Consider the following 16,769-nt stretch of genomic DNA (forward strand, 5'->3'; position numbering starts at 1 on the left):
TTTTATCATTCATGGACAATATGGTATTTGGGAGATGGGTCATCTGTATTGGTGAAGGAAGAGCCAGTATTTCTTTGTCAAACATTTGGGATAGAACACGTTTCTCATACGGTGTACATATAATATATAATATGTACATCAGAATTACATTTTACATTTTTATGAGAGCAACAGAAAAATTAACATGGAGCGGAGAAACCAGCAAGAATGCCGGACTATAATATAATAAGGTACAGGTTGAGCGTCCCAAATCCGGCAACCCCTGGACCAAGGCCGAGCCGGTTTTCTGGTTTTCCGGACTTCGGAACGTGTTTCTGATGTCCGAAGTCAGGAAACGCCCGAGCCCAGGTTGCAATATTTCCGGACTTCGGACATAAGAAACACGTGCCAAGTCCGGAAATGCCTGGGCCCAGGTTGCGCTATTTCCAGTTTTTGGTAAGCCTCCCTCAGGGTGTCCGGATTCCGGAACATTTTACAAACTCCGGACCCCTGCCACCAATCGTCCCAGAGTCCGGATTTCGGACGCTCAACCTGTAATACAATAAACCCTTTCCTGATGTTGTTCACATTTTAAGGCTCTTCCCATTGACTGTACTGTGCCAACAATGTGGAGCAATAAAACATGCACACAAGATAAAGCAGTACATCAATGCTGTGGTAAGTGATTTAGTTTTGGAAACCTTTAGAATCTAACACATGGCAAGTGCTGAACTTAGCATTTCTCATTGAGCAATGAATCACCTACTCAATGCATACATGAAAGGTGTCTCACCATTTGGAACCCTTTCAAAAGTCAATTACAAATAATTAGAATTAACTTTAATAACCTTTTTTCTGTCCTAATGCAGATTGGGTCAGTTGACAGCACTATTAACTCTGGGCTAGAAGGTTGGGGATTCAAACCTCACTCCGGGATGTGAGCACAAGTACTGAGGGAGTGCTGCCCTTCAGATGAGCTGTTAGTCAAGGTCCTATCTGCTAGTTTAGATGTATGTTGAAGATCCTATGGAACTATTCAAAGAACAGTGGAAAGTTCACCTGGTGTCCTGACCAACATTCCTCCCTCAACCAATACCATCCAAAACAGATTAGCTAGCCATTCATCTAGTTACTGTTTGTATCATTTATCTGTTGCATTTGCCAACATGGCAACAGTTACTGCATTTCAAAGTAACTTCAAAGTGCTATGAGGCATTTCTGAGAGATGCAATAAGGTGCTAAATAAACAGAAGTTTTATTCTACTTTTTTGTTGATGACATGTTGGTTGGGAGGTGTTACTGAGTTTAACACTGAGAGAATGCAGCTGAAATAACAATCATCAATGCACCTATGGTGCATAACTGTATATCTACCAGGTGTTAATTCAGAGTCATTACACTGTTCAACTTAATAATTCCTTCCAACTAGTAGCTGAAATGATGTCATCAGCCCTCACTGGTTAAAGACAAATAACTTACAGAAACAGAAATAATCAAATAAATTGGTGTTATAATTTAACCTTCTTTGTAATTTAAAAAAAACACGAGTCGCAATAATGAGGCTCCTTCTGCTACATTTACATTTCTATAGCATTCCTTACATGCAGAAAGACACCTCAGAGTACTTTAAAGGTGGAGGGAGCAGGAGGCAAAAATAAGTTTGGCGGCCATGAGCACAAGTTGAAAGGATTTAATTTTTTTACAAGACTTTTGACAGGAGGGATGAAGCTGGCAAAGCCTCCCCACCTGCCCAAGCCTCCGTTCTGCTCTCGCGCTCCCTCCTGAATGCAATTTAAGGCTATCTCTCGCTCCTGCTCTGAGAATTTGAATGCCACTGGACACTGTGGACAGGAATTCCTGATCTCAATGAACAGCAGAGTTGGGGGCAGCCAAAGAGTGGGGTTAATTTTTGTCCTGTGTCCTGAAAATGCTGACTGTCTTACAGATGGTTGGCACATAAGTGTTGGTGGGCAAGAAGATATTGAAAAAGTGGTATGTTCAGCAAAAAGTATATTGTGGGGCCAATAGTTGGGGTAGAGGACAGGGTTGTATGGCGTCGCAACAGTGAAACAGAACAACAATGACAACAACAAAAATGTAGACAGGAATGAAAATGATGTACATGGGACAGAGAAAGATGCACAATGAAACTATTGAGAGAAAATTGTAAGTTAAAAGAATATAAAATGAGAGTACTCATTTAGAGATTCTGCTTGATGGAAGCGCAGAGCAGTGTCTCTGAAAAGTTACCCCAAGGTGACTTAAATGGCATTCAATACCACATGTAATACAAATTCCCTGACAGTAGTATAACTATCTAGAAGTACACCTACACATGTGGCAAAAAGTAAATAAGTAACAGTGTTGTGCAATTCAGCAGCTTACCAAAGACCTCTGGTCATAATTCATAGGATCAATGGAAGTACTACTGCCCCTTCTGGACTCTATATAAGTGTGAACTGAATCCATATATGGTGAACTCTTTGGTGTAGGCATAGGGGTAGCAGCAGTACGCATGATAATCGGTGGTGGTATGCTGCTTCGCGAATCCAAATGTCCATTTGATGTCATGACGACTGAATACATTTTTAATTCTGCGGAAGGTAGAACAGGCATGAATACAAAGGCAGTAATCATGAAAGGTTGGTTTCTCAATATACAATCAATAGCAGTTATTCAGTCACGCTCACCTGTAGAAGGATCTTTAAATCGTTCACACTCATCATCAAAATTAGTAGATGTTTTTTCTTCGTCTGTATCTGATCTGTTGGCATCACCCTAAAACATTAATTTAATATGCAAAGATAAATGCTAATAATAATAGATGATAAATTATAGAGCCTGTTATATTCAGGTCAGAAAAACAAAATGGGTTAATACCTCTTTTAATTTCAGCCAATGAATTACATGTTTGTCTGCTTATATCCCACACTTTGACTTCAGGGCCAAAGGTTTTAAACATTTGAACCAAGAAAGGTAAAGAAATAGCTATGGATCAATGTTGTCAATGTCTCCTCTTGCAAGTGCCGTCTAAGCAAAATGTACAAACATAGGAACAGGAGTAGGTTGTTCAACCCCTTGAGTCTGTTCCTCTATTCAATTAGACCATGGCCGATCTGTATCTTAACTCCATCTACCTGCCTTGGTTAAATATCCCTTGCCTAACAAAAATCTATCAGTCTCAGTTTTGAAATTTTCCATGGACCTAGCCTCAACAACTTTTTGGGAGAGAGTTCCAGATTTACACTACCCTTTGTGTGAAGATGTGCTTCCTGACATCGCCCTCTAATTTTACGGCTTTTCCCCCTTGTTCTGGGCTCCCCCACCAGAGGAAATAGTTTCTCTCCATCTACCCTATCAAATACTTTAATCATCTAACACCTCAATTAGATCACCCCTTAATCTTCTATACGCAAGAGAATACAAGCCTAGACTATGCAACCTGTCCTCATAATTTAACCCTGTTATCCCCGGTATCATTCTGGTGAATCTGCGTTGCACTCCCTCCAAGGCCAATATATCCTTCCTGAGGAGCGGTGCCCAGAACTGAACACAGTGCTCCAGATGTGGTCTAACCAGAGCTTTATACATCTGTAGCATAACTTCTACCCCTTTGTATTCCAGACCCCTTGAGATAAAGGCTAACAGTCCATTGGCCTTTTAAAATTACTTTTTGTACCTGTCCACTAATTTTTACTGATTTCTGTATATGGATTCCTAAATCTCTGCTCCTCCACAGTTCCTAGCTTCTCACCATTTAGAAAATACTCTGATCTATCTTCCTTAGTTCCAAAGTGGAGGATCTCACACTTCCACCATCGATATGTATTCTTTCTAATAGCTGTTAAAATGTTTCAATTGTTGGTTTCTGAAAATCTCCCCTTCTTGGAAGTGAATTGTTTTAGCAGAAGCCCATTCTCTTCAGCACATATTTTTATGCTGCATATTCTTGCACACACGACTACCTCTCCAGATTGGCTGTGAGGGAATTTCGGTGGAAGAAATCATATCCACAATATTGTTTTTATAGTCTCTTCATGGCTTTCTAAAGTGTTCCTCACATGGAGGAAGACGTCTCAGAGAGCTTTCAATAAGGAGGTAGGGCATATGGTGGACATCGAGAAGTGGAGGTGGGGGGGGGGGCGGAGGAGAAGCAGAATGAGGAAGCTAGGACAGAGAACAAAAGATATGGTAGAAAAGGGTTTTAAGGGAGGTTTTTGAAAGCAGGAAGGTGTCAAGGTGGAGGGAACTAAGCAGAGATTTTCAAAAGGCAGGGTTGTAGTGGCTAAATGTGCAGCCGCCATTGACGGAATGGAGGCGAATACAGGAACGGAAGGCAGGAGCTCAATAAAGAAAGGTGGGGTGACATCATACAAAGACTTAAAACAAAGTCTAGCACACATCTTACCTCTGCTTGGAAGCCTTCTACAAGAATAGCAACCAGTAAGTTGAAAAGCACATAGTTGCCAAAAGTCATTAATGCCACAAAGTAGAGGGCAGCCCAGGGTGAAGTGGAGGCCATTCCATTATACAGGACCACATTCCAATCCTCCTGAGTAAGGATCTGAGAACAAAGATCTTGACATTACCATTTGACCATGAAGCTATGGAGTGTTTGAGAAGTGCCAGTATTCTTAGTCCAGAATACCAGTATAAAATGTGGTGGTGTTGGGTGAATGTCAAAGGCATACATCAACATTACACCAGGTCCTCACAGAATCATATGGTTAAAAATAATACATGCGTGCGTAAAATTCATTATAGCAAAATTACGCTCATTAATTAAAAAATGAAATATGTACACTACTATCTGTAAACAATGGCAATCAAACAACATGCTGTAAATTTGCCACAAAAAGATTGCTACTTTAAAAAAATCCAATGTCAATATCTCGTTGTTACTTGCAATACAGCAGCAGCATCTTCCCTTTTCACGGGAGAGCCTCACCTGAAACACAGTGACAATTGCCCACAATAAGGAATCAAAATTCTTTCTGTCTGGGATTGTGTCTCCATTCTCAGTCTTCAAGCTGAATTTACATCCAAACAGGTGCATGCCCAGAATACTGTGTGTCAAAGCAGAATAACCTTTACAAAATTAGGAATAACATAACAGACGTGCCAGCCAACAGCACCTCACCCCTGACCCTCCAGGATGCTTTTAAAATAAGCCTTACATCACTAAGAACACAGACATGAAACTTTTTGTTTTAAAAAGTAAACTCTCCTTCAAGAGGGAGCTGGACCGGTTTTTGACTGCGACAGAGATCACATCACATCTTTACACATAACCCATGGTCCATGTGATCTCCTGGACTGGTTTTGATTACTGGAGGGGATTGGAGAGGAATTTTTCCACTTTTTCCCTTATTGGCCCAGGGTTTTTGCCTCTCTCAGGAGCGGGGGTAATGAAGTGTCTAGTCATGATGCGCCAGCCATCATGAATGTGGGACAGGTTCGATGGACCAGCTGGTCTTTTCCTGCTTGGCAATTTCATATGTTGCATGGTGAGTAAAATTAAATTAAGTACGCTGCAATAAAAACACATTATGCTGAATTACCATGCAAATGAGTTTTCATAATCACCTGAAGATAAATATGAACAGCATGAGCAGCATGCAGAATGTAGCCACGTTGTCCATGGTTTTCATCAGAACCACCAGCTGGCGCCGCAGTGCAGGCAGGAAACGGACTAGCTTCAAAACTCGGAGTAGCCGGAATGTTCTCAGTACTGAAAGGCCACCATCAGACTGACCAATAATTTCCCATACGCTAATAATAAACAAAAAAATTATGTTTACCGCTTTATTTTTAGGACAAGCAGAATGATCAGACTCTCTGAAAGGCTCTCTCTTAAGCTTGCTCTCAGATTAGTAGTTCTTAAAGTCGTTTGTTAACTTCCTCGCACTCAGAGGAATGGCTGAGGAAGTTATTTAATATTTTTTTGTATTTCTTCACATGATTGTGACTGATCTTCATATGAAACAGTGTAAAGCAAGTTATGAAAAAATAGTAGGTTCAGGCATGGGGCAATTGCCAAGGAATAAACACAACTCAACAGTAAATGTACCTTCAAACAATTTGTCAAATTTAAACCCTTTAGGGGTTGAAATTGCACTGTGTGTGGTATGAAATTGCATAGTAACAAATGAGTTAATCTGTTTAAAATAAACAGGGCAATCCTTTCTTTAAAATAGCAGTCAAGGGAATTTCATACAAATGTCTTTGTTAATAATATCACACACGGTGATTTTGGTCCCTTCGTTTTAATGAAAAAATGTATCAGACCAATATTTTCAAATTGTGATTAGTATTCTTTCCTATATTCAGGTTTCAAACTTTCTTGCAAGTCTCACTTGGTTTCCATTCTGTGCAAAGACCCAAAGAGCTGCAGTCAGATGAGGAGTCCTGGGCTGAGGGACTGGACAGTCTGAATATTAAGAACTAGGCATGGAACCAAGGAGAGAACAGTGGGAACCTATAGCTGGGTTGGAAGCAAATTCAGATGTAGGTGCTTAGAGCGGCTCAGATTCCTCCTTCTGGGGGGATGTGTAGCCTGTCAACTTCCTCCAAAGAGAGAGTGAGTGGGAAAGCCAACGACTAGGAGCAGTGAGTGGGCACACTGGTCAAGCGTGGCTACTTCTCAATTAGGTTGTGCCACAGATTGGTCCCTGCTAAATGTAATGTCCGTGTGTAATTGATACACGGACTGCAGAAGTTGGTTATAACAGGTGTTTACTGAATGGAGACAAAACTGGAACTACTATACAAAGTTACTACACAGGCTTATATACAGGGGTGGTCACTACTGGTACTGCAGTATACAGGGGCTGCAGAATATAGTTCCTTCTTCAAGGTACATACACTACAATTCCTCCCCTTTTAGCTAAACAGTACATAACATTCGATTAATAATTAAATAACACATTTACAATTACAGTTGCTATATACATTAGCTGAAGTTAAGCAATTATAAATTCAGTCTTTGAGGAGGCTTCCTGATTCTGTCCGGATAATGCCTCTTTGGGGTATCAGGTTCTTCTGGCAAAGTTGATTCGGGATCAACGTTGTTGTTTGGTTCGTCTGCTTCCAATATCACCGATTCTGAGGTAGATGCAATTGGTACTTCGGTTTCATCACCAGGTGTATAGGATCGTGGTGTAGATTTGACGTTTTCCAGTGACTCTAGAATCTGGTCAGCATGGCGTCTTACAATGCTCTCTCCAACATCCACGGTATACATTAGAGGTCCTTGCTGTGTGCAGATCGTTCCTGGCTGCCATTTCTCTGTGCGGTAGTCCCGGGCCAAAACTGGTTGACCTATCTTGAAACTCCTGGTTGGCCTTTCATTCATATTCTGAAACTGCCTGTTCTCCACATCTCTTCTGATGTTTGGCTTAACCAAATCCAAGCGGCATCTTAGTCTTCGATTGAAGAACATCATGGCTGGAGTTTGGTTGGTAACCGCATGTGTCGCATTCCGGTAGGCAAACAAGAAGTTATCCACCTTGTGTTGTAGGGGTATGTCTTCATTACACATTGCCTTGATAGCCTTCTTGAATGTTTGAACGAACCTCTCAGCCAATCCATTAGTGGCTGGATGATATGGGGCGGATGTGTAATGCTTAACACCATTGTTCTTTAAGAACCTCCGGAACTCTTCAGACACAAACTGTGGTCCATTGTCGGAGCAAATCTGTTCAGGCAGCCCATTTCTGGCGAATATGGTTCGTAAGACTGTGATAGTTTTTCTGGTGGTTGAGGACATTTTTATTACCTCTGGCCACTTTGAAGGTGCATCCACTGCAATTAAAAACATCGAGTCCATAAATGGACCAGCAAAATCATGTGTACCCTTTGCCATGGAGATGAGGGCCACTCCCATGGATGTAGAGGGGCTTGTGGTGGGGCGTTTTGGACCTTCTGGCATCCTGTACAGCTCTTGGTCATCTCTTCGATTTATCTATCAATTCCCGGCCACCACACAAACGCTCTGGCTAAGTTCTTCATTTTTACCCCTCCCAGATGACCCTCATGAAGCTCATTGAGCACTCTATCCTTCAATTTGGGTGGAATTACTACTCTGGATCCACACATCAAGGTTCCTCGGCACACTGACAGCTGTTCTCTTCTCGGCGAGAATGCTGGCAACAGTGGTTCGCCATGTGCTGGCCATCCCTTCACCGTTAAATCATAGACCCTGGAGTGCGTCGGGTCATTTCGTGTTTCCTTTTCTATGTTTGCATTCGTCACAGGTAGACATTCGACTATGGTCGAGTGGACTATCTCCACAGGATCCACTGCAGGTGCTTCTTCCACCGTCGGCAACGGTAGGCGCGACAATCCATCAGCATTCCCATGCTGTTTAGTTCCTTTGTACTCGATGTCATATTGGTGTGCCCCTAGGAAAAGGGACCACCTCTGTAGCCGTTGTGCTGTCATTATCGGGACGCCCTTCTTAGCGTTGAAAATGGAGACAAGAGGTTGATGATCAGTTAGTAGAGTAAATTTCTGTCCGTGCAGGTAGTGATTGAACTTCTTCACCCCCCACAGCAGGCTGAGGGCCTCTCTGTCAATCTGGGCGTAGTTACGCTTGGCTGCAGTTAACGAGCGTGACGCAAAAGCTATCGGCCTCTCTGAACCACCAAGGGATTTATGTGACAGTACCGCTCCAACACCGTAGGGAGACGCATCACACCCCAGTCTTATCGGTAGTGATGGGTTGTAGTGAGCCAATACTTCTCTTGAAGTGATCAGGCCTTTACACTTCTGAAAGGCCCGCTTACATTCATCGCTCCATTTCCATGCTACTCCAGTTTGTAGCAGGGCGTTCAGTGGGTGCAGAATTGTGGACAAATTTGGTAAAAACTTATGGTAGTAATTCACCAATCTGAGGAATGACCTCAGTTGCGACACATTTTCAGGCGCTGGAGCCTTAACTACCGCTTCAATTTTGTCAGGGAACTTATGTAACCCCTCTTCATCAATCACGTGGCCACAATACGATATTTCTTTCTTAAAAAACTCGCACTTGGGGCGATTGGCTCGTAGCCCATGTTCTCTTAGTCTAGTGAGCACCTGCTCTAGGTTGGCAAGGTGTTCACTGTCATTTTCACCTGTCACTAGGATGTCGTCCAAGTAACACTGAGTCCCCGGAATCCCTTGCAGGACTTGTTCCATCGCTCTTTGCCATATAGCCGGAGCTGATGCAACTCCGAATACCAGTCGATTATACTGGTAAAGACCTTTGTGAGTGTTTATCGTGAGATATTTCCTAGAGGATTCTTCAACCTCCATCTGCAAATATGCTTGCGCTAGGTCAATTTTTGTAAAACGTTTCCCTCCAGATAGTGAGGCGAAAATATCTTCTATCCTCGGAAGAGGATACTGTACTGTGTGAAGGACTGGGTTCACCGTCACCTTGAAGTCCCCACAGATGCGAACCTTCCTTGGCTCCTCAGACTTATTGTTTAACGTTTTCTTCATGACAGGAACGATGGGTGTCGCCCACTCACTCCAGTCTACCTTAGTTAACACGCCTGCATTCTCCACATTCTCCAGCTCTGCCTCGACGGCTGGGCGAATTGCATACGGTACCGGTCTTGCTTTGAAAAATTTGGGAATTGCATTCTCTTCTATTTTTATCGAGACGGTTACGCCTTTAAGAGTTCCCAGTTCTTGTTGAAATACCTCTTTAGCGTTAGCCAAGATTTTTGACAATCGTCCAGGTGTGACGTCGTCATCCTTTTTACTAGCCACAGTCAGTGCCTGAATGGAGTGCCAGTCTAAACTTATCTTTCTGATCCATTCACGTCCCAATAACGGTGGTCCACCATCTTGCAGTATGTACAGATGCAATTTCTGTATTTCCTTGCCGTTGTATTTGACAGGCACCCTTATTTTCCCTCTGGGGTATACTTTCTGCCCCGTATATGTCTTCAAGACAATTGATGTGTCTTTCAAGGGTATGTGTGAGAATAGCCGCTCGTAGTCTCGTCGATTCATGACGGTCAGAGCTGATCCTGTATCCAATTCCATTTTGACTTGGGACCCTGCTATCGCGAGGGTGACCCAAATGGTTCGGTGATCCTCTTTTGTGATTACGTTGTGTAGTTTGAGACAGCTTAATCTCTTGTTCCCGGATTCACTATCGCTCTTCTGGTCTTCGGAACTACTGTCCGTCATCTTTTGTACTTTCCTGTACTTTTCCTTAGTAGTCTTTTTGTTGTCGTTAGTCTTCTTCCCGGACCTGCAAACTCGTGCAATGTGTCCCATCTTTCCGCATTGCCTGCATGTTTTGTCTTTAGACCAGCAGTCCTTCTGGTCATGGGTTGTTCTGCCGCAGCGATAACATTTTTCAAATCCTCGTGTCATTTCATGGGTGCCGTATTCCTGTGGCTTTTGCTGTATTTCCGCAGCTCCTCTTGCTGCTGCTTCGTACGATACTGCCACGCTGAAAGCCTTATCTAGCGTCAGCTCTTTCTCTGAGAGTAACCTCTTCTGGGTTCCTTCACTCAGGAGTCCACAGACAAATTTGTCCCGTAGGGTATCTGCCAGTCCTGCTCCGAACTGGCAGTGCTTTGATAGCTTGCGTAGTTCCGTAAGGTAATCAGCATTGCTCTCATCTTTATGCTGATTTCTCTCATGGAATTTAAATCTTTCTGCTATCAGCAGCGGTGTAGGATTTAGGTGTTCCTGTAGGATATGAACAATTTCGTTAAAACTCTTCTCCATCGGTTTGACTGGAGTGATCAGGTTCCGCAATAGGCCGTACGTTCTTGCGCCCATTAAGTTTAGTAGTACCGATGCCTTTTTCTCATCGGCTACTTCATTTGCCTTGCCATATACTTCGACTCTTTCCACATACGTGGTCCAGTCTTCTATTGCATTATCGAAGGCAGTGATATTGCCAGTCTTCGGCATCTTGGAGATCTAAGATGGCGCCTCCCGCGCTTTGCCTTCTTCCCCGATTGAACAAAATGGCGCCTCCCGCGCGTTGCCTTCTTCCCCGCTGGATTAAGATGGCGCCTCCCGCGCTTTCTGTCTTTTCCGCTGCTGCCAGCGCTGTTGCTGGCATTTTTATGCCTTGATGGCGACGCCCTATGGTCTTTGTGCATTTCCCCCCGCGCTGCTGCCAACGCCACTCTCCGCGGTCCCCGTGGCAAACTGCAGCTCCTCGCGGCTTTCTGCGCTTCTAATTTCTTTTTCTTTTATTTTAATTACTGTTCCCGTCGTCAGAGCAGACCCTATGGGACACTTCCCTCCCTCTTCTCGGGTCTGTACGCTGCCCGGCTTTGTAGCAGCGGCTGCGCCCTGTGTGCTCCACCCTCTCTCTCTCTCTCTCCTCTTCCCGACAACGCTGCTCGGCCCCGTTGAAAAGCCACCCGATCGAGCTCTAGCCCGCCGCAGCCCAGGAAGGATCAGTGTACTACCTGCCACCAGCCCAATTAGCTGGAACACCATAGACTGGATAACCAAGCCCAGCTCTCGACAGCCTCTCCTGCAAATCTTCGATTTCGATGAATCAGAGGGCGGTTGCCCACGGTCGACGCCCGTTTCTTCTGTTTGTTTTTTTTTCTTTTTGGATTTCTTCCTTCTGGCTTCGACCTCTAATAAATTCGCTTCAGGGATGGATCCCCGTGAGGTGGTGCAGAACTGTAGGTAAGTTCGGATCTGTTCGTCGCCAATGTAATGTCCGTGTGTAATTGAGACACGGACTGCAGAAGTTGGTTATAACAGGTGTTTACTGAATGGAGACAAAACTGGAACTACTATACAAAGTTACTACACAGGCTTATATACAGGGGTGGTCACTACTGGTACTGCAGTATACAGGGGCTGCAGAATATAGTTCCTTCTTCAAGGTACATACACTACACAAAACATGTGACTAATTTCATGTGCAGCAGCACTTAGGCTACCTGATCAGCTCCATGTTTCAACTCAGGTTTATTATTTGGTTTTCTGTTCTAGCCAGAAGTTGAGCAGCGAGGATCTACTACATCAGAAGATTGAAGCTCTTTTTTTTTTAGCCTTTTACAGATTGTTGATCACAGTGGTATTTCTTGTCTTGGAACAGAGGTTGGAAGAATTTTAATGGCTGGCATGTCACTTTGAACTCCAATTTGCAAGCTACGGCAAAGTGTCTCTGTTGAATAAGTAGAAGTTCAAATATATACAACAAAAGAATAAGAGAGAGAAAAAAGTACTGTGACTCTACCTGATAATGACGACAATGCCATCAAAGATGTTGTATGGATTCTTAATGTAACCAAAAAGACCAAATGCGAGAAGTTTAAGGATCATTTCCAGGGCAAACATGCTAGTGAATACAATGTTGCTGATCTCCAGGGCATTGGTAAGCTCTTCAGGCTGTGAAAAAATTTGAAATGCTTCTATTAACATTCGTCGATGAGACTATTTTATTGATTAGCTAAAATAGCATTCATTATGCACAAGTCATTTAACGATTTAATTTTTAAGAAACAAAATAGACTAGCCTTGTATTCCTTTGAGTATAGAGGATTAAGGGGTGATCTAATTGAAGTGTTTAAGACGATTAAAGGATTTGATAGAGTAGATAGAGTGAAATTATTTCCTCTGGTGGGAGAGTCCAGAACAAGGGGCCATAACCTTAAAATTAGAGCTAGGCCGTTCAGGGGCGATGTCAGGAAGCACTTCTTCACACAGAGGAGAGTGGAAATCTGGAACTCTCTTCCCCCAAAATGGCTGTTGAGGCTGGGGGTCAATTTAAAATTTCAAAACTGAGATTGATAGATTTTTGTTAGGCAAGGGTATTAAGGGTTACAGAACAAAGACGGGTAAATGGAGTTAAGGTACAGTTCAGCCATGACCTAACTGAATGGCGGAACAGGCTCAAATGGCTGAATGGCCTACTCCTGTTCCTATAATATTCAACACTATTCCACTACCCGAGGTTATTGACACCGAAAATATGTACTTTCATAATGTATCATATTTTTCTAAGAGTCATTTAAGTGTATGGCATTTAGTGATGTCTACACAATTTGTGTCTTGACACTGGCAAATGCCATTTCAACAGATAATATTTTGCGAATTTAGAATCTCACAAGAATTAACTCAGGCCGGAATTTTCCCGTTGCCGCACATGCGGATTTGGGAGTGGGTTGGTAGTAAAAATGCCGGAAATAGCGAGCACGTCCGGAGCCCACCGTCATCCCGCCGCATCGCGCATCTAACTTGGGCGGCTTTGAAGGCGCAACATGGACCCGATCCGCAGAGGCAGGCGATCTCATTGACATCATTAACTGCTTGTTTGAAGACCGTTAACAGTGATTTTAACGGCTGTTTCTGAGTTTTACTGCAGGAGCACGGGAATCACGGAGGTCGGTACCTTGCCTGTGAAAGGGAGGCAGAAGCTCAATGGCCATTGGCGAGTTCATTCATTGACAGCTGGGAAAAGCTCATAAATACTGCAACATTACACCTCATTACTTGCCTCATGGAAAGGTTCTTGCTCACTCCATCTTGTCCACAGATTTAGGTGTCCGCAGTTTGCAGGCCATTTCTGAAACCTCGGAAGCCACTCTCACCACATTGCTACTCACTATCACAACATTGAGGGATTGGTCCTCTGATCTCCACTTTAACTGCCATCTACTACATCAGCATGGGGCTGCTTATCCTTTCTCACCTTGGTCCTCAGAATCGGACCAAGATGAGCCCCACCACCAACAAAACCAGCAGCAACCACAACAGCCTTCTCCTCAATGACCTCATGCTCCACAGAGAGAGGGGGCACCACAGGGCTGCACCGCGCCAGAGGCGATACCCCCAATACAGGGTATACAGGCAGAGGATGAGCTTCCTCAACATGACTGAGCAGCAATGTTTCAGGAAGCTCAGACTATCGCGCCAGGTCGTCGCAGACATTCGTAGCTTGCTGGAACAAGACCTGCTGCCCAGAGGTCCTGGTGGACACTCTTTACCAGTCACTGTCAAAGTCACCACTGTCTTCAACTTCTTCACCTCAGGCTCCTTCCAGGGGTCTGCAGCAAACATTTGTGGGATCTCGCAGTCGGCCGCCCACAGATGCATCACCCATGTGACTGATGCCCTGTTTGACAAGTCAGCCAATTATATCAACTTTGCCACTGATGAAGCCAGTGCTACTGAGCGGGCGCTTGGCTTTGCAAAACTGGCTGACTTCCACAGGTGCAGGGCATCGTCGACTGCACACATGTGGCCATGAAGGCACCCCATCGTCACCCAGGAGTGTTTGTGAACCAAAAAGGCTGCCACTCCCTCAATGTGCAGCTCGTCTGCAACCATAAAAAGATGATTCTGCATGTGTGCGCCAGATTCCCTGGCAGCTGTCATGACTCTTTCATGCTGTGTCAGTCCACCCTCCCTCAGCTCTTTGCACCTCCAAGCACACTTACTGGCTGGCTGCTTGGAGACAATGGCTATCCACTGAAGACGTGGCTCATAACACCCCTGAGGAGGCCAATTACTGAGGCCGAGGAGCATTATAATGAGAGCCACATCTCCACCAAATGTGTCATAGAACAAGCAATAGGCATGCTGAAGATGTGCTTCAGATGCCTTGACAGATCTGGAGGTGCCCTTCAGTACGCACCAGCCAGGGTCTCCAGAATCATTGTCGTCTTCTGCGCGCTGCACAATAAAGTGCATCAGCGAGGATTGGAGCTGCACGAGGAGCATGGCGCACAGCACACAGCCTCTTCAGTGGAGGAGGAGGAGGCGGAACCAGAGATGCAGATGGCACCTGCAATGGCGCACATTGCTGCCTGGGAGGCCCAGGATGGCCTCATCATGGCCAGATTTACTTAACTTGCTCCAATGCAGCCACATGCCTGCCACATGCTTTACTAAGTTCCCCTCACCCTCCAACAACAGCATAAAGCATCCCTACAATGACCAATCCATTCCTCTCACCCAAAGCCCCAACGCACAAGGTTACATAATGTGTCACCATTCACTCCACGTGACAAAGCCACTTCCAAGGTTTGAGGCAAAAATGGACAAGCCACAAAAGTGGTGCAAAGAAAAACATTTGTGTGTGTAATCAAAGCAACTGAAACTTAGCACTAACATTTTTTGATACATCCACGTGCATACCCTTGTGCATCTACTTTTGTGTCATTTTTTTATTCCACGTGCTTCTACGAGGTGCAACCCCTGTGGCTTCAGCAGAGGTAGTTGCAGGCTGCTCACTTCCCTGCTGCGACTGCGTAGACATTTTTGGCAGACGCCCTCTGGGTTTTGGAGACTGTGAGGGCCTCGCCAAAGTCTGCTCCTCCTGCGACTGTGTAGGGGCAGACTCCGCCATCAGGATCCGAGGAAGCATGTGAGGCTCTGACTGAGGGGGAGGCAAAGGGGGGAGAAGTCGGAGTGCTTTGAAAAGAGCCCCCACTTCCATGTCCCCTCTTACCATCATCCCTCTTATGGGCCACCCGCACTTTCCTGCTAGCAAGAAGCTGGTGGGCACTTTGCTGCACAGCAGTGGGGCGATGAAGGCCCAGGTCTATGTTTACATCCCTCCTTGTGAGGAGGTCTATGAGTTCATGCCATCTGTTGTCCACAGCTAATATGTGCTCACGTGACTGGCGCATTTGCTGCTCCATGCAGGTGGCCATCCTTTCCATGGAAAAGCACATCGTCGCCATCACCTGCGACATGGTGGTGCTGTTGTTGGAGATGGACTCCTCCATTCTCTGAGCCCTTTGGCGAGGAGGCTCCACTGCTGTCCCTGTCAACACCACCTGCTCTTGCTCACTTGTGAATTGTGAGACACCAGGTGACTACTCAGCGCAAAGGACCCACCGAGGTGTGAGTATCTGCGCTGGTGCTGGCTGTGCTTGGGTCTGCTAATGCTGCACCCTCAGAGGCCGGAGGTCTTCCTCCTTCGGCTGGACAGTGGGGGGTGGGGGGCGGTGGTGTGGACAGTTGATGGATCTGTGAGAGAGTAAAGAGATGAATTAGAAGTGTTATAATAAGAATGGGTAACATTACCATTATGCACATGATGACATTTCACTGGCTGCTGACATCAGTCACCATATGGGTGACTGTTGTATGCCATGTAGCTTTATGAGATGTGACTCTGTCACCAGGTTGCTGGGATGTCCCCCTCCCTCCATCTCCCACCGCCAGCGTCTCTCAAACTCCTGAGATCTCCATAGCCCCCTCCTCTGCTGCTGTGAGATGTGTGATTACTGGAGGGCCACCTCCGGTTCTCCCCCTCTCTCTGTTATTCTGGGCTCTTTTCTCCTGCAAGGAGGGAAAGAAGAGAAGTTTGCGTGAGAGTGATGGAATGAGTGTAAGGAATGGATGGGTTACTTCTGTAGAGGGTGACTATGATGGAGTGGGGTGCCAATGCCAAATGGCCTCCTTGTGTGTTGTTACTTGCTATGATTGCATTAGGATGAGGGTGAGTGTCAGGATGTGAGTATGTACATAGAGAGAGAGAGAGGAATGGGTGGACCTAGAAGGTAGGTTGGTGTGAGGAATGATGTGCAGGAGTAGGCTTGGGAAGGCAGAGTGATGGGGATGTGTCGACAGGCACATCAGGATGTAGGTGAGTGTGGCATTGCACTCACCTTTCCTGACCTCATGAGATCATTGAAGCGTTTCCTGCACTGTATCCAGGTCCTCCTCACCACATCCCTGCTGCTGACCTCCTCAGCTATATCCAGCCAGGCTCTTTTTGTTTCTTGTGGAGGTCTCCTTTGCCTATCAGCAGGGAAGAGGGCCTCCCTGCATGTTCTGACAGCCTCCAGCAGAGT

General features: G+C 45.1%; 1 protein-coding gene across 1 annotated transcript in view; it reads right to left on the reverse strand.

Annotated features, from left to right (window-relative positions):
- Positions 1–16,769, reverse strand: part of cacna1ha (calcium channel, voltage-dependent, T type, alpha 1H subunit a) — a 362,311-nt gene that overhangs the window by 100,726 nt on the left and 244,816 nt on the right. The window contains exons 9-14 of the mRNA XM_086000548.1: positions 12,200–12,351; positions 5,566–5,751; positions 4,928–5,045; positions 4,388–4,543; positions 2,670–2,757; positions 2,365–2,573 (exon numbers count right to left, since the gene is read on the reverse strand). Of these exons, the coding sequence (XP_085856674.1) occupies positions 2,365–2,573; positions 2,670–2,757; positions 4,388–4,543; positions 4,928–5,045; positions 5,566–5,751; positions 12,200–12,351 (909 nt within the window). The remainder of the gene's footprint in view (positions 1–2,364; positions 2,574–2,669; positions 2,758–4,387; positions 4,544–4,927; positions 5,046–5,565; positions 5,752–12,199; positions 12,352–16,769) is intronic.

Source organism: Somniosus microcephalus, chromosome 11, assembly GCF_052327205.1.
Source record: "Somniosus microcephalus isolate GS21.2 chromosome 11, FLI_Smic_1.0, whole genome shotgun sequence".
Taxonomy (NCBI): Eukaryota; Metazoa; Chordata; class Chondrichthyes; order Squaliformes; family Somniosidae; genus Somniosus; species Somniosus microcephalus.